Consider the following 23911-nt stretch of genomic DNA (forward strand, 5'->3'; position numbering starts at 1 on the left):
CCACCTTCTTAAAGTGCATGCACGGACAGGCGGTTTCATGCAGATCTTATTTATCACCCAAGGTGCAAAGGGAGTAGAATGGTACAGTAGTTACTGTATGAAAAACAGGACAGAGAGAAAACATGTAGGACATAAAACTATTTTTATTTATTTATTTATTTATTTCCACCTATATGTTTAAATTATGAATCCATAGAATTCAACCTCCAGGAACATCTAACCACAGTCGAGCTTGTCAGACATCAGGCCCAGACTATAATCCCCAACTCATAAATCTCCAGCCCCTGTGGCTCAGGTCTCACACATTTGAGATGAAAGATAAACAGTGAAGGGAAAGAGTGACAGTCCAATAAATTAAAACCCATCTAAGAAGCCTGTTTTTCTTTACCATTTCTCCCCTACCAGCCATTTCAACCCTAACAAAGCCTCCAACCTGTCAGAGCTCATTCCAGTTATGCATGATTGACAGATGAAACGCCCAATCAAGTTTGACTGGCAGGCAGGACATCCTAAACCATGACCTAACGTTTGATCTCTCACCTCCAGCAGTCAGGTTGCTAGACAGCCGTAAGATGAAGACATGAGATACTGCTTTCTTTCCCCCCACAAATTCTGAGTTTGCGTCTCAGTTAACAGAGAAACCTGGATTTTTCCATCAAACTACCAATCTCCAGGGTCTTAACTTCATACTTTAAGTAGCAAAGAGCCTAAAAGCGAACTATGCTTTATAATGAAGTACCTATAGCTAAGACTCTCCCAAGCCCTTTGAGTTCCTATGAAAGGGAAAATGAGCATTGTTCCTAAATCTTGGAGGCAAAGATCGCTCTATCTGGGTCTCTGGTCATGGTTCAGCAAGATCAAGTGAAGAAGAACCTCCCTTTTTCTCACACTCCTTTGTGGCTCCAAGGTTTTGCAAATTAAGCATAAAACAAGCGTAACCAGCTCCATTGAGAATGCCCCCTTGTCCAGTGAACGAGATTAATGAAATTCCAGCACAGTGCCAAAGCGAACAAATACCTAGCGTCACTGAGTTAGCCATTAATACGGCTTGTTATTGCTGGCTTCATTTTTACAAGAAAAGGCAAAGCCCTCATAAAAGCTCATAAATTTCCATCACAATTGTAATATTGAGAGGCCACGTTAGGCGAAATCTGAATACGTTTCTAATATTGACCATCAATGGCAATCTGAAACTAACCAAATTTGACTTGAAATTAGCAAGTTGTGGAGTAACGTTTTGTGTGTAAATCCACAAATCTCACAAGTAATTTCCGATGACCGATATTGCAATATCAGCAAAGCTACCTGCAGCGTAGACATGTAATCTGTCTTACTCTTTTAAATGTAACTTCTTGGCTACATCCAAAATTTAAATACATTTCTAATAATGGCCACCCATTTCAATTGAAAACTGAGCAAATTTGACTTGAAATTAGCAGTTTGCAGAGTAACTTTTTGTGGGTAAATTGTTAACATCTTTCATGTTAACATCTCAGCTAAATCCTTCAGTCAAGATAGTAGAGCTCAAAGAGGAAGCCTCTCTTTCTCTGGGTAATATGCTAATCTGATTTGGAAAAGAGCCAATGATGTTTTCCTACTTGTTTGTTTGTTGTGTTTCACTAGACTTTTCTTCTGCAGCTTATCCAGAGATAACAGCCTGCTCAAAGAGAGTAAAAGAGAGAGACCGCCGAGGTGCCACCCCATGATTTTCGGCAGAAAACATTTTAATTGCTTTAGCAATTAAGCAAGACGAGTCAAAAACCGAGCATGCCTGAAAATTCCCACCGCAAGACATTAATCTACCTCCTTGGGCAAAACTATTCCTCAACGGAACGAGCAGACGGCGAGAGAAGGAGGTGTTTGATTTTCTAAGAGAGAAGAGAGACGCAAGACTTAGAGAAATTAGGAGACAACAGAGAAGTTCTAATCTTCATGAATTAGATGAAAACATACAAGTAAAACATGCATTAATGTGTGTAATCCCTCTGTGTTTATATATTCAAGCATATTAATTTCAGACCGTAAAGTTTAATTTTATATATTCTAACAAGAGTCAAAGATTATTATGCTACTCTAAGAGAGCTCCAAAATGCATGCTATGATGTTGCTGTATATAAACGTACAGTATAAACTAGAAAGGAATAACCTAAAAAAGGAGACCGCCACTAATCAATGAAGATATCCCAGTTGCTGTCATGCACTGGTGCTCTATGCATGTGTGTTGAATCTGAGAATGAACACAAACATGCACACAAGCACACACACAATCTGGGTGGTACATTCAAAAGAGGGGAATGGTATCAGTCTCAACATCTTGTTCGACAGATTACAGCACAAAGCATTTCATTAAAGGGATTAAGTCGTAATTCAATCCTCCATGGATTCACTGCAAGCTCTGGCTTATGGATCGTGAAGAGTCTTTTGGTTGAAAATCTCTAAAGCTTGTTTTTCTTTATCCTACATAAAGTGTGAAACATAAATGTATGACAATTTGGACATATTCCTTTACTAGCTTTCCATGGAGGTAACATGAAAAAATCTAAATGGATCATTTAACTTAATAAATGCCCCTGTGTTAATGTGCTTAATAGTGAATATTATTCTAAAAGAAACAAAATGTTTCTTAAAATGCAATAACTTTCTCAGACTTTTATGGATTCAAAGGCATTAAAAAACTATTAATTAGCATAAAACAGCATTAAAAAAAACATTTAACTTGAATTCAATGAGAAATTAGTACATGAGCATCAATTGATTTTATTAATTCTTGCATTATATATATATATATATATATATATATATATATATATATATATATATATATATATATATATATATATATATATATATATATATAATATATATATATATGGATGAGATGTTATTGATACCTATTGGCTACTGAGAAGTCATTAAAAAAAGAAAAATAGGAACAAAGCAATGCATTTGCAAATTATGTGAAGAATGACACTCATATATCTGAATAGGTGAGATGTCCCTGAATACTTAAATCCTTAATCTTACTATCATTTTCATTTGTAATGGCCTATTCTCATGAGCCACTTCTCATTAACCTCATCTATTGAGAGACTTCAGACTGGTTATGGGAGAAAACGGTCTTGTTCAAATCAGAATAATAAATGTGTGGACTCCAAATCACGTTGGACTCCATCTGGGAACAGATCGGAAAACCAACCCTCTGTTTCTGCATCAAACTGAGCCATTATAAGCACAACTGGAAATAATACAATCACCTACAGAGAGACATGGAGAGAGAAACAAATTGAAGTCTACGTTGAGAAGTGTATGAGCCTGAGATGACAAGTTTTAAACACATCATATTTTCCAGCGGTTTGCGTGACCGTAGGTTTGACAGTCATACGTGATGTGATGATTATTAAACAGTACTGGACTTGAGTGCTCTCTTAACCGTGGCTTGTCAAAACTAAGAAGCGAATCATAGAAGAGGTCGTCCATCTAGCTATAGTTGAAGTTTCCAGCAATTAATTCTGTCACATAGAGTAAATAGCAGTAAAGACCTTGGCTACAGCAGAATAGCCACAAGATCACTGGTTTTTCCCACATTCTAATGAAATGCCATAAATCAGAACAGATGAAGGCTGTTAAAAGTCACCTCTCCCTTCTTAGACGAGGTTGGCTGATGCCAGAACTGTAACTAGTTTGTTCTTTCCAGGTATGAACTGGAACCACTTTGGCAATGCAAACTGGCACAAAACCTTGAGAGGGAGTGATGCTGGTCTTTCACGGCAGGAGAAATGTGTCTTGATATAGAGCAGGTTATTTTGCTTCAGGTAAGAGATTTAAAGAGAAAACACAAAGTTGTCACAAAGTAGTGACACCATGACTAACAGACTTTTATCAAACAAAACAAAAAAAAGATAACTTTATGCTCGAAGTTCATCACATTAAAACTTACATAGAAAAAAAGTTACATTATTATTATTATTTCTGTTGGGCGAGTTTGCTGTGGGTGTCCAACATATTGTAAAAACATTTTTTCAGTGAGTCACGAATATGATGCAATGTGAAAATAACTTTCCAAAAAATGGTTTCTGAAAGCAGTGGGATTTTTAAATGGTCCAAAATCATTGCTGCAGCTGTTCTACTAGCTAATTGATGGAGTAATTAGTCATTTCTTACAGAAAATAAACCAGAAGTGGGTGATGACAATCATAATCCCGTGGCAGTGGTCACACACTTATGCAGACAGGATATGTTCTTAATGGCAATGAGAATAAAAAGAATGGCTTCCTCACACATCTGGAGCACAGCCTGATTATACATTTGCTTCACGACGCCCAAGTGTCACCAGCACACATCTACTCAACAGCCAGAATATAGACTGTTACTCAACGCTCATATTAACACGTGTGTGCATGGAAGATAAATTCTAAACATGTCCAAACAGGACCAGCACTACAGGAAGATCGCTGAGGCATCAACCTTAGGGGCTGGGGGGAAATCTGATTCCTACTGTATCCCCATCCCGGACAACCACCATAACAAATTCAACTCCGGCCCCCTTCCACACATGCCACCTTCCTTTGCAACCTCCTGTCTTTGTGCGTGCAAGTCTATTGCTGTCTTTTCCTCACTTGTACTCATCCCACGTTTGTGTTTTCCACAGAAAGGAAATGCAAATGTGCCGTTTCCCCACTACTCTGGGAAACGCCACAGGGCTCCTGGATAGTGAAATTAAACAAAGTTGCTGTGATGCATGCGGCAAAGTGGCAATAAAGTATTCATTAAAAACCATTCAAACACTAAGCAGGGCAACAGTGGTCAAGTTAAGAAGTTAAACAGGGACTTTATGTGGTAAAACCTCCCCTGGCCTTATATATTTACTAAACAAAAGAGCTCCTTTGACGGGTCTCGCGGAGCAGTGCATCTTGCCCAGGGGGAAACGGCATAAAGTGCATTTACCTATTGAATGGCGTCACTTTGATGTCAGAGGAGTGGGTTAACACAAACACAATCAGAGAAAACACCTATTATGTTGTATTTTAAGGGACTCTGGTCTTGGCCCATAGCTACATGCTCTATGTTCTCACGTTTGGAGGTGAAACAACAAAGATGTCAAAACCTTACAGAAAGAGAAAGATGATAATCTCTCCTCTACTTTGGTGATGTGGAGAGGAAGCAAGCATCTTCATAATTAAAGTTAATATAAATTGAAAATTTTATTTAGATTACATTTATTTAAAAACAATAATAATAAATAAACGTAATAAAAAAATAGTTGACTTCTATAATGTGATATATAACATATTATATTTAGTTGGAAATAATATTTCTACATTTAAGTGAATATGATTATTTAATTAAATTAAATTTAAAGCTACTAAATTCAGTCTTGTATTATCAAATCATTTAAATAACTCAAATAAATCATACATGATAAAACCAGGCACATTTAATAGAACATTTTATTTGATTAACTTTTAATTCATGACTTTAAGCCACCAATTCAGAGCTTATAAGTGCATGCATACATGCTTTTTAGATTTATATTTTTATGATCAATGTCATTCATTTCAAAGTTTATTTTCAACTCAAATTCAGCCGTCCTCCAATATCTCTACATGTTAATGTTTAATGTGTGCATGTGTGCTGCTCTGTGGCACAGTGTGCAAGGCACTCATTGATGAAAAATAAAGGCCCAGTGCCAGTCACAAGCCCACCCCCAGATCTCCCAGAATGTGAATGAACTGCTGTGAAAAGAAAGATGAACCCACACAAATGCCCTCTTACCACTCACGCCCGCCTGCCTGTTTGCCCTTCTTATATGGATGAACGTGGGGGAGAGACGACACAACAAAGCATCAACAACAACAAGGGATATATGAAGCCCCGCCCCTGTTGCATTCCATCCCTCTGGACCCCTAGGAGTGCAATACGCCCCCCGACTCCTGGCCAATTCCACAATCCACAGGGAACTTAAAAAAAGTTGATCTTCTCACAAAGCCATACCTCCACCCATTTCCCACCAGGAAGAGGGGGTGGATCGTGGGTGGAGGGTCAGTGATGGAGAGGGAGGGGCCTGGCACTGCTTCAATGAGAGCTGATGAGAGCTCATCTTCTTCCATGACAATTGCCACCCACTCAAAAAGCACACAGCGTTGAGTGACTGAAGAACGCAAATCCGCATCTCAATGAAGGCATCAAAGGCTCTGGATACAGAGGCGGACTTTGAGATCAACACAAATGTTGTGTCCTATTGGAAAACACTGGACAGGGACTATAATAGCCTGAGAAATGAGAATTGCGTGATCATGACTTAATTACAGGCATTCACACTATAAATCAGCAAACTAAAGTGACTCCAGATCATCTCTAGAATCTAACTCTTAATCTGAAAGTATTTGAGATGGGCAGATCTAGTGAATATCTGACAGTGTGCTGATTAATGATGCCAAGCTCATTAAACAGAGCTTGCTCTTGACCCCAACCCATGGAGGGAATGGCGGGGGTATTGGGGAGGTGTGCCTGAAGTGTAAATTCTTACACCAGATGCAAGCGGCACGTTGCAACAAAACACAATAAAACCACTGATCTATAATAGAGATTCATTATATATAGATGAGTCAATAGAACTCATAATCAATGATGCTGTCTACACTGGACGATGTGGCATGACACCACAAATCCCTGACCGTAAACTGCTGTCGCGTTCTATTTATGACGTACTGACAAAATTTAAAGTGATCATTCAATGGTCCCTTTATTTAGTCCAGTGTAGACAGTCTATAATTGATGCGGAGCGGCACCACATGACAACTTTCGCAACCAGTGAAAACACTGTGTAAGGAGAGATGACGGTGGATAATGGCGAATGATTTGGAGATCCTCAGTACCACTGAAAAACACATAATCTTGTAAAATGTGTGCTAAGTACTGACACTCCATAGTATAAACAGAGTACGTGTGATCGCCAATCTTGAAAGTGATAGTGAAACTAATAAGCGATCATGCATTCAAAAAAGGGGCGGGAGGGAGGGGCATCATGATGCCAGCGCAACATTGTGATGTCTATCAGCCATCGGCAATGGTCGATTGCAGCATCTATCGGCCCAACCCTACTGTAGATGTTATAACAAAATGCAGAACATGTGCCGTTTCGCATAAAATTCCATCTGTGCAATAAAATTATTGTAAAACCATATAAATTATATTAATGAAAACTTAACTCAACTACAAATTTTGTTCCCAGTATCTGATCATTATAAACACAGTGGTCTTCCCATTGGTTAAATCGCATTTTAACACTATGCTGTATCATAGCCAATGAGAGCACAGCAGCTCACATTCAGGATTTCTCCATTCTACAATGAAAATAAAATGGTTATGCAAGACGAATTATACAGTGGTTTTATACTAAACTCACAGACATGGTCAAATGCTGGCTAAAAATGGATTGAGAGACAATCCTCAAGTCAAGACCTAATTAAGACTTGTTAAAACTCACCTCTCACCCTAATTTTAAATAGCAGTATGAAGAACTGGGGTGTCTAATTGTAGTTGCAAAATCTTAATTCCTATTTGTAAAGATTTCGTTTCTTATTGATAGATAAAAGCCACAGAAATTCCCAGGGTAACGCTGTGTTTACAGTGAGAAAAACAATCCACTCAGTTACTAGGACAAGTTAAACATGAATGTGATTTCATGTGTCACTCTCCAGTGTGGCAAATACAACAGATGGAATGAAATAAAGAAGTGTGGATTGGCATCTCTGAGCATTCCTGCTGAGGAAAGATCCCAGTTTTAATCACAGCTGAGCTCTGACAGACGGCGAAACCCAAAACCCCCAGCAGCGCACAGGTGAGAGTCCAGAAAAGAGGCCACAGTAAATCTAACATCACTCTTCCTGTGAGAGCTAAAAGTGTCCACTGCTGCCGCCCCAAGAATGCTAAGTATTCAGCCTCACGGAGATTCCTCCATGTCAATGGATCAGATGAGAGAAGAGAAAAGAGAAGGGAATGGGGAAAGAGAAAAAGAAAGTAATAGACCTAAAGAGAGATGGAGAAAAAAAAACGCAAGAGAACCAAGACAGAGTGCAAGAGGATAATGTTAGTCATTATAGGTAAATAAACCAAATTATGACCCGCTGAAGGGGTTTATTTAGTAATAATGACTAGTTGACTGTAAAAAAAATTCCTCTTATTTTATGGCTACTATGCAAATAAACAAAACTGACTGAAATATCAAATACTTACCAAATATGAACTATTAGTTTGAGTTTAAAGTATTTTATAATGTGAGAACAAAACAGAATATTTAAACTAGTACAGCTGTATAGGAAATCGGTGTCCTGGGACAATATACACTTTTTTTACAAACTTTTTTATTTACCTTATAAAGCTACGACTGACCAATCAAAATCAAGTATTTAGAAGAGCTGTATTTGACAGTGAACAGTCACCTAAAGATTTTTGACCCTTAAATTAATAAACATTAAGTGAGAATCCATATGGAGTTGATGTGTCTGTGTGTGTGTGTGTGTGTGTAACTACTAGAGACACTTCATCCTCACCAGGTGCCCACATAAACATCAATCTCCAGCATCTGTGGACAGACCAGCAATAAATGCTGTGGAACACACAAACAGACACTCACACAATCCATGACCCAAACTGAGAAATGAGGACCACCCATGTGACTTCTGATATGCAGATGTACATTTAAATACATGACAAGCATGACATGACTAAAAGCATTCAGTACCAATAAACAGGAAATCATCCTCTCACAGGAAGAGTTCACTGACCTTCTTTGTCCACTCTAACCAAGATGTGCTTCCCTCCCCTGCTTTGCATTACTCTCCGTTACAATTTTTACATTTTTAAATAGAACGGAATCAGATTGGGGCAAGTTTTTTTTTTTTTTCACGTTGTTGGAGTTGGAAAGAAAATGCTGTCACGGGGTCTTTGGTTTAAAGTTGTCCATACCTAAATCATACTCTATCAAAAAAAATTGACTAACTTAAGTACACAAGTCAGCAAAATATATAACATTGTTCTAGTAGGTTTTTTTATATTTGAAAAAAAAAAACCTTACAAAATTAATATAGTATAATATATAGACAAACAATGTAATGTAATAAAAAAGGCTTACCTCTTTATATAAAAAAGTTTTATTTAAGCCAGTGTTTCTTGTAATACAAAAAGACAGTACAACAAATATTAAAATGATACTTCACAATTTAAATCATTAAATAATTGATTTTGCATTACAGTATTGAGCGTGGGATAATTGTCAAGTGATTGTCATTTTAAATATATATACATATACATATATACATATACATATATATTAGAGATTTCATGCCTTTAGCTGAGAGACTCATCATTTCACAGCACTCAGAAGCCTCTCCCTCTATCCACACACTCATGCTGAACCGGCTGACCTGGAACTGGTGTGAAAGGGTGTGATAATCCGCTGACCTCACTCTGAGCACTCGCAGAGCAAGCTCCGGTTTGTGAGGTCCATCTGCTGCCTATGTCCTGATGAGATGCAAACAGGCTGCATTACGATGCAGCTTGCATGGATTAGAGCAGAGGTTTTTTGGGAATGCGGAGCATGAAAGACATCATCATATCACTCCAGATTACTGAACCATGCCAGATTCAATGAGCAGTCAGATTCACTGATAAGGAGGTTAAATGTGGGTAAATGGTGTCAAACGACCAAAACTGTTATATTCCCCTCTTATAGAGTGGTTCTGTGCAGGTCAGCAGAATCTGATCTGATTTCTCAAAAAATGTCAGTGTGTTAATATGCACAAATTTCAAGACAAGGGTAAACTAACACACTTTTAGGAAACTTACTGTCCTTATAATTAAGTAAATTAATTAACAACACAGCAACAAAACCTTGCCTATTTTTATATCACCCTGCCAGTTTTAAAGCACAATCAGTCAGCCGACAAAAATCATTGATTAGATAAACTAGAAGTGTTCTTTGCGTCAACAGGCTCGAGCCCTTTGTGCGATTGGAAGGACTTTGTGCGTTTAGGGGCCAGTAAGTCCACACAACTTATCTTTACCCAGAGAAGCTATTTTAATACAGGACTATGACCTGGCCCATTTCATACGTGGAGGGCAGGAACACCCTCACAGGGTTAACGGTCACACAATCTCGAATGCCAAAGGCCCTCAAAGTGAATTGGAGCCTCCAGTGTCGCAAGAGAATGTTTTCCTGAAATCCGAAACAGTCTCAGAGGAAATGGCTTCAATAGAAATAAAGAGAAAAGAGCTAGAGAATAAGAAAGAGGGACTCTTCCAAATGGCTCTTTTCCCCTTATCATCCATCTGTCTATTAATACTTATCAGATCTCCTCTTGAGATCCTCATGTGGTCGCAATGCCAGGTTTGAATGATCATTACCCACTCTAACACAATACGTCCAGTGTTCCTTCTATAAAAGCGGATACTTAAAGGCCTGGAGAACAAATCACTCTCGACAAACTTCATTTCCAATGACCTGATTTTACATGACAGCACCGAACTCTTTATAGAGATTGGATGACATCAGAGACATTATAAGAGGGAGATCACAGTCCACTCAAATCAAAATGAATGCTCAATAAAGCAGCTGCAGAAATGAAGTACCATCTTTTAATTAAAAGAGCCAAAAGCATAGCCTAGAACATAGAAAAATACTCTAGAATGTGCATGTACATTAGCTGGAAAAAGATATAATACGATTCTGCTGCCAACTTATTCCCACTTGCCCATAACCTGTCCATTTGCGGTCCTGTTCTCATCTTATAAGTGATATTTCCTTGTCTGGCAGACCCATGTGTAATGGCCTTAGCACATTAATTATAGTGTATTATGGCTGTATTGTGTGTATTAGTCAATGAGACGTGTAATGATCACCACCACTCTGGCCAAAACCAACCCCTTAAAACCAACAGTTATTTTACGAAATTAAAAATTATATTTGCAGGCTACTATGAATGCCACATGTTTGGCATCTAGAGGTTAACCACACAAGTAAAAATAAGCTAAGCTGGTATGGGGCTCCCGGTTTTATCCAGTTTCCAACATTTTATTCTGATAAATGAAAAACTGGGTCAACTTAAAACTGTTACTTTTAAATGTGTCCACTAGCTAATGTATGGGTATATGATTAACACAGTAAACTGTGCTACTCATACACATGATAATGATCCATGCTCTTTCTTTATATGAACTGGAAAACCTTGTTAAAATCTTACATGAATACCAGTCTTACATGAATTAGTTCTGATATCAAGTGCAAAGAAACATAAGCCAGTTGATTCTTAAAGCAATCTTAAATATACCTTCTTTTGCTGATCTGAAAAACAGTATTGCTGCCTTTGTCATAAAACCAACCAAACTGTTCTGGTTTAAGTGTAAAAAATGGCATCTATTTAAATAAAACAGATACAGATAAACACATACCAGTGGATTTTCAAAGCAAAGCAATGTAAAGTATACCTTCTTTTGCTAATTTGACAACAGTTGCTGCCTTTGTCACAAAATCAAGCAATTGGGTTAAAGATAAATGTTCTTAGATCAGGTAAAAAATGTCATCTATTGGAGCAAAACAGGATGCAAAAACAATTACCAAATTCCTCCCGATATCTGTGAATAGGTAGCGGGACAAGTTAAGCCAAAACTAGTCTAAACACCCAGTGGGGTGTGTGTGTCTGTATCTGTATGTGTGTGTGTGTAGTTGAGGGGGGTCAGAACCCCTCTGGAGGGAGGCTGGCGACACAGACTCTTACGGCTCTGAATCAATTGTGCATGCTGGGTCACCTTTCAAAGGTGGAGGCAAGAGGTGGAATTAAATCCTACATTCAAACAGCATTGATTTACATCTAATGAGCTGTGATTGTGGTCGATAACCCCCCGTTGGCTCAAAAATGCACTTCTACATGCACTATGACTGAAAACGGCATCTGGGTGCAGTCAATGGTTTGACTGATCATCACTGAATCAGTGTCATTCCATTTGCAAATACAATCCATTTCTACACCAGACCAAACAAGATTGGGTTTCTCCTAAATCTGATATGGAAAAGGCATCACATCTGCCACTGGTTTAAAAGCCCTCACTGTCGGCATCATGGGAAACAACCTTGATGAATTTCAACACAAGGGGGAAGGAAGTTGCAAAGCTTAAAGAACAATTAAGGTGTTATTTGATTTACTCTCCAAGTGGGGTGGAACTGCTTTACTAGAAAAAAGTGAGCTGCACTAGTGTAAGTGGGGGTCGCATCTTCTGACTCCTTAAGTGGGTTGACAGAGCAAATCGATTTAAGGTATTATACACAGTCAGATGTTCTAGCTTTATGAGCCTCAAAACGTGCTCAGTTTGGCTTGGTATACTTTTATCATGGAGTTCCTGATAATAAAAGCACTGTAAAATGGAAAAACTGATAACGCATCTAATAGCTGTTCACATGTTGACAAAGCTAACTTCAACATAGATGGGCTGGGTCTTAGATCTTCAAAGCTTTGAGAACTATCCAAGCAAAGTTTAAGAGAAACGCTTCAATGATCATTTAATTCACCAAACTCAGATGAGAAGGGAGGTTTAAAATCTTTAAACGGTCATGGATTTGACAATAATTAGCACATTCCTGTTCATGTTGTGAGGCACTATCAGTGAAATCAGTAGGCCTGCAGCTTGGGGTGGACGACAGGTTTGTCTTATGATGAGGTATGCTGTTGCTCGCCAAAACCAATTAAAAGCGCTAAATGTAAGTTTGCCTGGAGAGTTCAGCGACTGCAGAATCCAAATACTGCTGCGCCCTGCTTAACAAGGCAAGCAAGTAAGCAACGACTCAGCTTTTTCCTAAGAGAACGAACGAAAATGGCAAATCCATGACCTTTTCAACCATAACCACAATAGATCCTGCTGAGAGCAATATATTATATGAACAATTTAGACATCACAGAGCTAATCAAAGACTGTGGGTTGTGTAAAGGGACGGGTTCTAGCATAGCACCGCTTCAGGAAGTGAAGCAATTCCTGAGAGAGCAATATTTGAAATCATTCAAAAACTACTGGGTCTACAAACAAGCTCAATGGAGTGTTAAATCCATCTTGATTAAAGCAGAAAAAAGCCTTGAATAATGAACTGTGCTGGCCAGCTTTTGTAATTAAGTCCACAAGTGCATTCTGGTCTGGGACCCTGAGCCTTTGGCAACCAGGGAAATTGCTCAGTCCCTTCTCTCAAATGGCTGATCGCTGGATGGATCTCAAGCAATGTAGTAGTCTTGATAATTTAACTCTACAAGATGCTTCTTAAAAGCCCAGACACAGCCTGGCCAATTGAACTCTTAATGTTCTTTTACTGCATCAGACTGTAAATGTTTTTTTAAGGAGCTTTATTTGTAGGTAAAAGCGTGAATCTGTGAGAGAGTTCAGGCCATGTTTGAAAACAGTAGACTCATATGCCATCATTTCATCACTTACATCTAACATCTCCTGTTTTGCATCTGCTATTGATTATTTCAGAAATGTACTTAAAAACATACTTCCGAAATAATTGAGACGGCATGTTTGGTTTTCTGTACATTTCTCTGACCTGTGTTGAAGTTTCGAAATGATTGTTTCTTCAACTCTTGTTTGTGTTTTTAATTACTCTGTTCCAGAATGAAAGTGGACGCAGCTGGCTGAGAAAAATCTGAGACGTTTGACAGGAAAGCCATTAGAAACACACAGACGGTTTTAACTCATTCGGTGTGTGGTTGGACTGGAGAATCCATCTATGCAGTGAATTTCCTCATGAACCAAGAACATTTATCAACTCATCAAATTCAGTCATGAAAACCAGAAGGTAGCACATGAGGAAATTAAATTCCAGAACATTCACACGGTTCCACACAAATGCCACAGGCCACACAAATTGAGCTGAAGCCAATCAGAAATACTTTCTTACCTTTGAAGGACAAGAAGACTCGAGGGGCATTCTGAGGTTCGCTGTCCGAACCCAATGTTAGGACAGATAGAGCCAGGAGAACCTGAACTGACCATAGACTGCCCGAATGCATGGTGCAGCCGTTGAATTCAGAAAGACACGCTTGAAGAGGTCACTGGGAAGAAAAAGCACATTATTGTAAATTATATGATGTCACTTACTGCTTTCCAAAGTTAAAGGATGCAAATACTTAAATAAAAAAATTCTTTTGGTATTGACTACGGAGCAAATTCAACATTTGGCACACTTTTGCATACCATAATTTCATCAAACACTGTAGGGCACTGTACAGTGCATTCAAATTAATAAACTGTCATTCTTCAAAGCAGAAACATGCTTCCTTTCTATGTAAATTAGATTCATTATGGTTTACGCCTTATTCACAAAACTGCTGCTCACCTTCAGCTATAACATTTTTTTACTGCTCACAGCAGCAATAGCTTATCAAATGAAAATATACAAAGGAAAAGGAAAATACAAGTTTAATGCATTCTCTTATTCTCTCAGTGTCATATCCGAAATCTTGTTCACCCATATGTATTCCATTTATTTTCAAGTTCCACATGTTTTATATCTGGGCTCCCTGCTTTAATAAGAGAAGCTAAGAGGCCTTCTACAGTAAACATTTCACCAAAAACAAGGGTTTGGTTACATTTGTTTGAAACATTCAGCAAAAGGATATTCCCCACGGGAGTATGTTGACAAACCTCACTGCTGCCACATAGTACATCTCTTTCAGATGGACAGGAACAAGGCTGCCACCCAGAGAGGGGCTGCACTCATTCTGCTCAATGGTAGCGTGACACTTAATCTTAAAAACCTAAATTGGTGTGTGGATATATCTAAAACCAATGATACCATTCCCAAAGCCACACGGCATTGACATTAAACACAACTGCATGCGTAATACCCTTTTTCTTAATGAAAGAACAAACATCTTTGAAAACTTAAAAAGTAGTACTAGCAGAAGACGATCAGTCCAAAAAAGCGCTGCCTGGCCGCACAGCATTTATGAGTGGAAGCAGCTGTTCAAACCTCAGCTATTTGCAGGCAATTTGTTAACTGTCCGGCTGTTTATCTAAAATCTCTGCCTCTTTACCTCACACAAGCCAGTGAAATTAAACAACAATTATATGAACACAAGTGCACACAGACACAGTTGGAGGCAAGCAATTATGGATACAGTCTTACAAATACAGTGAAAGAATAGATCAATACATACACATTTTTTATATTATGTGAAAAATTGCGGGATAACAAGAAACATTCAGGCTGTTGCATTCAAATCTCATTCTTTCAGTTACACTTTTGATTTATTCATGTTTTAAACTGAACTCCCACTTAACAGACACTCTTTTAAGACTTTTAACCACAATAAAATAATTCCTCAGCTACCACATTTACACATATTATTAAATTGTGATTTAATCAATTTCAATACGATGAGTTTAATTAAAGAAACTTATAAAACACTATGAATGGAATGGGCTCTTCAGCAACTCATAATTCAACCAATCGAACTTGGCTTAGAAATTGAGCCTTCCTGGACGTGCAAGTTGTCAACATTCATAATCAAGTCTTATGACTGATCAACAGGTCAATTGCCCTCACTTATTTTTATGCAGTTCTTGCTTTCTACATTCTCTTACCCTGTTTGTATACCCTATATTATCAACATGTACAGCCCATGTCTGCATTTATTGTGTTTGTTTATTGCTAGTTTGTGAAATTGTTGTGCTGTTTGTTTTGTAAAGGCATGTACTCTGACAATGCATTTTGTTTCTTTTTCCTGCTACCCAGCAGAGCAATGAAAATAAACGTATCTGACTCAATCATCACTGCCTATTGTGCTGTTATATATACAGGAGCTCCAGGATAGCTCAGTGTATGGATAACTTGTGTTAGAAAAATGCTGGGAAACAGCAAGAAATGAGCTGTGCAAAGAACAGCAGAGCAGTCTCGCAGTGGAGAGCAGAAATCAGTGACAATGCAAAGAAATATAAGGTTATTTGTGGGCATACAGGGATATTATCAGCTGTTGTGGGTAATGCAAGTTCAGAGAATGTGTTATTCTTAATCTAACCAACATGAACATGAAACATCAAGCAGTTTCTGTGGTGTGACTTTACCTTTTTACTGATTCTATACATGAAGTGTTAAGCACCACATTACATTCAAGTACTATGTGGAATACTTTTGAAAATCAATTTGTCACTATAGAGAATCATTTAAAATTAACTTTTAAAGGTGATAAAATCGTGATCAGTTAAAAGACCCTTGATATCAATAAGCTCATCCGAACCTAATTTCTTCATGTTGACTAAAAAGTCAGTGGATATGTTGTCAACTACCCATATACAGCAAGCAACAACTACATTAATAAATTCAAGAAATTACATTTTGCATAACAGAAACCTGGATTCACCGCAAAGCCAACTGAGTAAATAAAAAGTTGCATTTAGATACAAAATCTGGACGTTTAAATGTAGTTCATAATAATAATAATAATAATAATAATAATCCAGTCCAGTGTTTACCTGCTTGCTCCAAACTGTCCAGAAGAAACTTTGAGCTGAATTCAAAGAATGAATCCAGGAAATGTCTGAGTTCTGGTTTATGTTTGTATGTCCCAGGTCCTGCAGTTATAGTGAGGTCCAGTCCTTATCTCTCTGAACACCTGAGCGCGGTGTGCTTCTTCTTCTCTATTATGGTGTTCATTTGGTACAGTTCTTATAAAATCCCTTTTGATATCAAGCTAAGACGCGTTAGAGAAGCGTAAAAGCCACCTGACAACTCCGCGAACAGCTTCAGCGCCGTGACTGCTCGTCTGAGTATTTCCAAACAGAGGCGCACTTCTACCCGCACTCATTCGCTCGCCTCAAATACTGCCTAAACAGCCTGGCAGGTGGATGCATTGTCGCTCATTTGCATACGGCACGCCCATTGGGTGGGACTTTACCTTAAAGCACCGCCCCTTCAGCGCGAGCTGGCATGATTATCTTCAACGCATTATAGCGAACTGTCAAGCAGTAGTCTGGAGAACACTGCTGAATGCGATTACATTCATTAGGTGGAGTAAACTCGATAGTAAGAATTCACAATTCTATGTGGAACGCAATATTTATGCATTTTCATAACCCCCTTAAATGAGAAAAATATCGCATATTTTGCATATTTGCTGTTGAATAACACAATAAAACTACTCTAGCATACATTTAAACAAGAGTTAACTAAAGGCTGAATTATGTTATAGAGACAGGGATATATTTTTAATATAATAATAGGCTTGGGGCAAGTTATCATTGTGTGTCATTGTGTGTGTGTGTGTGTGTGTGTGTGTGTGTGTGTGTGTGTGTGTTTCAGTAGATTTTTGTAGCCAAGACATTAAAGTGTGTGTCTATACAAAAACTTTCAAAAATAAAACAACCCAGACTCCCAGAGCCTATTCACTGGCATAAAGAATGTAACAACTAGCCATCAGTCTCTCTCTCTCTCTCTATTAACATATTTATTATAATATATATTGCAATGTACTATTCAACTATCTATCGATCTATCTACGACACAGGACACTTAAAACACTATTAGTAGGTCTATAAATGAGAGCAGTGGACATTTCCCATGGCCAAAATATTTTATTTGTTTACACATTAAAGGTCTAAACATGAGAGCATTGTGCAAGATATGCAAGGTTAACTTCAGCGGTTTCCCTTGAAGGACTGCATCGGTGAAAATCTTCTCTCTGATAGTAACTCTAAGAGCTTTGAAAATCAGTTTTGTGTGACACTGGAATCAGTTCTGCTGCTTTTTTCAAACAGGCCTTTGTATTGAAATGCATAAGCAATGCAAAGCAATTACAGTTAGAGAGCCTCAGGTTTAATTTATACAGGGCCATTTGCACACACACACACACATTCAAGTCCTATCAGCTCAGCCTGTAAGCAGAAACGCATTCTTGTATTAGGGAGTAAATGTTTTGCGTGTTAATACATGACACAGAGATTTAGATAAAAGGCATACCAATGCTTAAAGGTTGAAAAACTACCTGTACAAGATTTACATGCAACTCATCTACTCATCTGAGAAGCTTAAAAAGAAAGACAGGGATGAGTTTCTGCTCTCTTTGATGTAAGACATGCAGTGACATAACTTTACGACATCCATCTATTGGAAATGAACGTGTGTGTCTTCCTTGATCAGTTAATGTGATAGCAAAATTGTTCCACTACAACACTCAGACTACTTGAAATAGAGAGTGTTGAACCCACGAGGAATGCTTGGGAAAACCTCTGGGAGGAATTAGGATGGATTTTGTGGTATGTAACGTACATAAATACAAGGTAATGTTAAAACACACAGATGGCAAACAAAGTGGAGCAATCTAACATGCTACAAATAATGCACAGTTTGCTAAATTAAAACAAATATATGTAATATTACTACCAATAAAATAACTGTTTTCTATTTGAATACATTTAAAATCTTATTTTAGCAGACGATGTTTTTCAGTGTCACATGGTCCTTCAGGAATCATTCTAATATTCAGATTTGCTGCTCAAGAAACATTTCTTATTATTATCAGCAATAAAAAGACTTAGTTGTACTGCTTAATATTTTTATTGAAACCATTACACCTTTTTCCAGGATTCTTTGAAGAAAAGAAAGTCCAAATGAACATATTTAATTTGAAATATGTAATGCAATGTTTTAGTAACAATGTTAAAGTCTTTATTAAATTTAGTTACATTTAATTTGCTCTTAATGAAGAAACATAATTTTGAATGGTAGTGCATACACACACAAACACACACACACACTCACATACATATATATATAGATCTGCAAACTCAACACAAGTTTATAATTTTTTTTTACCATAATTCTGCAAACTTTTTGAATACAACCCACTTCCTACTTGGTCAGCAGAATCTATAGGATGGTCGGATTTTCTGCAGCAGCAGTCAGTTTACAGACATCTTTGTCTCTCACGTCACAAAGTTATTTGAAAACCTTCGACTAATGAAAAGTCATTCCGCTATTGTAAAAAAAAGATTGAAAAAGCGAATTCCAGGCTTCGCATTGCTGCACTTCTGTCGCTCACTTCCGGTGGGCCACATTCTTTATTAGCCTCCTATTTAATCCATGTTCACCACAAAATTCACATTACAGACACAATGCAGCCTGCCGGTGAGATTGGGCTCGGGGCTGAAGAGGTTGAATGGACAGAACCGGAGAATGAAGCAGAATCTGTCTTTTCAGCAACGCCCGAACCAATCACCCCTCCCTCCTCTCTCGCGCCGACCTGCAATAAAACAGTTTCAAAGACAACTTGGCAGAGGTCAAATGGAAGATGTCTGTAGATGAAAGCAGCCTGACTTGTCTCTCTCCAGGCAAACTCTGACAACTTCGACAACTTATCTTTTCAGCGCAGGGCAGAGAGGGGCTTCTGGAGGAGGCAGTCTTCTGTGGAGTCTGAGTGAGCCTGTGAATTTGTTTCCACCATGCTATTGTCTTTTATCCGGTTTGCTTTATTGACATCGAATCTTCCCTCGAGGGCTCGAACTGTAATATGGCTGCAGAAATATTAGTTAAATGTATCAGTGGGATGACATGACGAGCTCATGATTAGGCCCCTTGTGAAACAGAAATAATAGGCCTGCGTTCCTGTGGTGCAGTAAAACCCTGTGGCTTCAGGTGTTATTGTACCTGTGTGCATCTGTGAACTCTGGGTAATTATGAAGGGTGCAGACACTTTAGTCACAAGTGTTCACACTGTGATTACCTCAGGGGTCAATAACCCGACACCTTTCTCACAGCGGAGGTGTGTGTCGCAAACTGTGGGTCCTTTAGTTCTGTGCTTTTTTTGTTAATAAGCATGCACATTTATTGATTTTTTTTTTTTTCACTAATAATTATTTTAAATTAGGAATGATTGAAATTTGTTTTATAAAAAAATAAATAATTATAATTATAATTAAAATCAAAATTCCTGAAACATTTATACTGAGATCTTTGAAGAAACTTTCCTTTGGAGCAAAACAGCTTCATTTTCTCATCTCACTCTGAAAACGTCCTCCAGTGCTCTTAAAAAACAGACAAAAGATCTCTATTCCTGTCCAACTTCATCCCCCTCACTAAAGTACTGTAAAAAGCAGTGATTGTTCCTTGCACCATTCGGTCGGGCCCATCTTACCTCTAATGGTCCTGATTAGTCTCCTGTACTAGTTTCCCTCAGGTGCTAGGAGATTTGGAAACCGTCCTGCACTCTTTCTCAATTCCTGGAGGTTAAAAAGTCACTCCTGTCTCAGAACTTAAGAGGTTCTGTTGAATAGGCCTCTATTTGTACCTAATCAAAGAAGACATATCACATCAGCCATTTGATTCACTCAGGAGGCATTAGCGCTATTAGAGCTTGGAAATAAACACTGCTCTCAGGTGTTTTCCCCGGGGAAAACCTGTTTTCTGGACACTTAAAATCAAACTCGGTCACCCACAGCTGCAGCTCCCTTACTTTTATGAGGATGAAAGCTCACGAAAGGCTCTCTTGGATTCTCAACGCAAAGCTTTTGGTCAACGCTAATGTGTACTAATAACAAAGAATATGGCCAGGAAAGAACAGCCTTTGTTTCTGAATCAGCTGAAAAACTGATTAAAAGAAACTATTAACTTAAAAACAGCTTGCTCAAGGGCACCTAAGTCATGGTATTGTCAGCCCGAGATTCAAACCCACAACCCTAGGGTTAGGTGTTAAACTCTCTAATCACTAGGCCAGGACTCGACAATAGAATAGTCCACCCAAAGTTAAATATTCCGTTATTATCTACTTACATTTAATACTACTTTAATTCTGCCATGGAACAAAAAAGGAGATATTTCCCAGAATGTCCAGGCAAATAGTGAAATACGATGATAACCATGCTGGGACAAAATTCAAAACTGAAGAATTTGCAATTTAGAATTTATTGGAATTTATCGTTAGAATCTGAATTTAACTGTATTGAACCAGAGCTTCAAAGTTCAAAGGTTTGCAAATCTTCAAATGAGCATCCAAAGATTGTTCAAAATCAGTCTAATCATTCAATCATCCTTTTTTTTCAAATCTGAGTTCAAATTGTGTTCCCGGTTTGCTACCTTAAATCAAATTCAGTTAAAATCCAGGAAATAAACAGCTGTTAAACTCAATTCTGAGTGCCGCCCCACCCTGAGAGAACTGTGGTGGGGTGTTGAGATCCAAAATTCTGTATGGAGGAGAATCAAAGCAAACTACGGTGTAAGTATTCTTCAGTGATGGACACACACTCTAGAACTTTTCCATATGTACAGCACACACACAACACACACTCATACAGTACAGCAGATTAAATGGTTGAATTATTGAGAGAACATGAAGTAATCTCACAGCCTCAATAGGAACCTTATGCTGTGACAAGATATGACTTAAAAAAAGCCCCCTGACAAGCCAGCGGTAGAGCTGATGTCCCGTCTCTCTCATTAGCATATATATGAGAAAAGTTCTCTCCTCTGCCTCTCACCTTGAGCATTCACAGGTCTTCATCTCCGCTCAAACACTCTGCTCCAAATAAATCAAAGCAGAGTTTTTACATCTTTCCCAAAGTTCTTTTTTTTGTCTCATTTTCTTTCTACAGCTGTGAAAACAGGTTTTATATGAGAATCGTGGACGGTCACACTCTTTGTCAACTTTCAAAATAAGAACTGAAGTTGTATTGATGCTTTGGCAGAATGAAATATTATGAGTCACCATCACCGAGGTCCTGTATACAGGGCGAGGACGTGAAATGTGTTGGACCTTCAAGAGAGAGGAAAAAAATTATGTTTCAGCTGTTTGACATTTGTATATAAATGTACTTACTGTAAGCTTATTTCAATCAAGAAAAAGTAATCCCTTATTCAATTCTTAAGGCTGTGCTTAGTGTATTTGTTTTAGCTATAAGTTTAAATTGTCAGTTTATTGAATTTGCATTGAATTATCAGAAGGATTTAATCATATCACAGTAGAAGTAGTATAAAATAATATATATATATATATATATATATATATATATATATATATATATATTACCAACCAACCAGCTATTTGTAGCAAGTCCAAAAGCTTAAACACAATACCATCTGTATTGAATAACTGAAGAATAAAATTTAAGACCTTGTATTGTGACTGACAGTTGTGCCAAGGATTGTGTTGTCTAGACAGTCTCTCTCTTCTTGTTCACTAGTTTCCTTACACTTGTTCCCCATTATATGTGGAAATAAGAGGTTGAATCAGCTGTCCACAGACCAGCACAAACAGACCACACTCTCGAGAGCACTGGAATGGAGCCACCACCAAGTGTGTGTGTGTGTGTGTGTGTGTGTGTGTGTGTATGCCAGTTCACTCACTCACAGATTAAAATGTAAAACTACTCTTTCATCCTCCACCACACAGAATCAATGTTTAAAAAATGCCTTCAATAAATATAACTTAATTGGATGCAAATCACAAACCAGAGTTCTCTGCTTCACTGTCTGTAATGTATTTCAGACCAGTCCAGACCTCTTCCTGGCTTGTTCTGTGGGAACACACACACTGGGCTGGGGTGAGTTGGGGGGTATGGAAAAAAAACATTTGACCCAGTTCAAACACTGATTTAATTCAGGGCAAATGGAACAACCTTGACAAACAGAGACAAATGCATGTGGAAATCATAGGAGGGTTATGTTATGATTCATTTATGAGTCCAGGTTTGGGTTCAGTCCAAGGGAGGCACAGGTCTGGTTTGTGGGCACATGCTCTGCCCACTGGACTAAAAAATATTCTGTCATCTGACCTTTGACCATAAAAATGACTGTTTAAAGGTGTTTAAAGAACAAGTGAATGATGAAGTGAGTGAAGGGCAGAAGCATGATGAAATGCTAATTTTGACTGATAGGGGTGAATGGAGATTTGACTGGATAGTCTGAAAGGGAACTGGTTAAAAGTTTCAAAAGTGAATAATCAGCCACATATATCTATAAAACATGTTTTTAAAGCAAAAACAACTTTTAACTTTACGTGGATCTGACAGAGCAGTTTTAGCGGAAGCGGGTGGTTTCAGGAAGCCAATATAGTTAACGTTTCCTGTTTGGATGGTGTTTCCAAGTTGCTCCGGGAATTTTTTTTATTTTTTATTATTAATAAAATTTGATAGGATGAGTAATGTTCCCAATTAGATGTTAGTATCAATGCCCTTTCTCTCTCAGCTATCATTTTTATAAAGTTGTCAAGATTGAATGCAGCTGAATGTATATAACTTTTGTACAACTTTGTCAAGTAACCATAAATGCAAGTCAGTGTAAAGTAAACCAAGCATTTTTGTACATTAGGCCCAAGATATACAGAGTAATTCCTATCAAAACACTTTCAGGCTTCAGTTCAAGTGTTATTTCATTTAAGCCTTGCAGGAAAGGATAATCAGGTTTAGCCTGTTTTTCCAAAATGGAAAGTCCAAAATGACTCTAGTTTAGCATTCTCTGCACATTGCTATGGAAAGTTAGCCATTTAATTTGTTTTATGTAAATAATTTCTTTTTAAATATTCGATCAAATAAATGCAGCTTTGGTGAGCATAAGAAACTTCTTTCATGAATATTTTCAAAAATTGTAATTATTCCAAAATTTGGCCATCGGTGTTAATATTCAATTATTATATAACTTATTACTGGATCAATCCTGCTGGGGTAACCAGAGTAATGGGAACAATGGATTGCTGAAAACAATGAAATCTTTTGATCATCAATATCTTTAATGAACAGCCTACATGATACTAATAAAAAATGTAGATTTAAGGTGGAAAGGTTATGCTGGATGAATTTATGGAAGGAGTGAGGAAAGTAGCCGTTTTCATATTTTTCTTTATGACTGTTGCCATTATAAGCATCATTATGTGCTCCTCCCAAACTC

The 23911-nt window shown here is 37.9% G+C and overlaps 1 protein-coding gene across 1 annotated transcript in view; it reads right to left on the reverse strand.

Moving 5' to 3' along the window:
* The window catches only part of LOC113055350 (semaphorin-3F-like), a 55836-nt gene extending 38981 nt beyond the window's left edge, over window positions 1-16855 (reverse strand). Inside the window, exons 1-2 of the mRNA XM_026221595.1 lie at window positions 16513-16855; window positions 13937-14090 (exon numbers count right to left, since the gene is read on the reverse strand). Of these exons, the coding sequence (XP_026077380.1) occupies window positions 13937-14048 (112 nt within the window). The 5' untranslated portion in view covers window positions 14049-14090; window positions 16513-16855. The remainder of the gene's footprint in view (window positions 1-13936; window positions 14091-16512) is intronic.
* Between the last annotated feature and the right edge of the window lie 7056 nt (window positions 16856-23911).

Source organism: Carassius auratus, chromosome 36 (assembly GCF_003368295.1).
Source record: "Carassius auratus strain Wakin chromosome 36, ASM336829v1, whole genome shotgun sequence".
Lineage (NCBI taxonomy): Eukaryota > Metazoa > Chordata > Actinopteri > Cypriniformes > Cyprinidae > Carassius > Carassius auratus.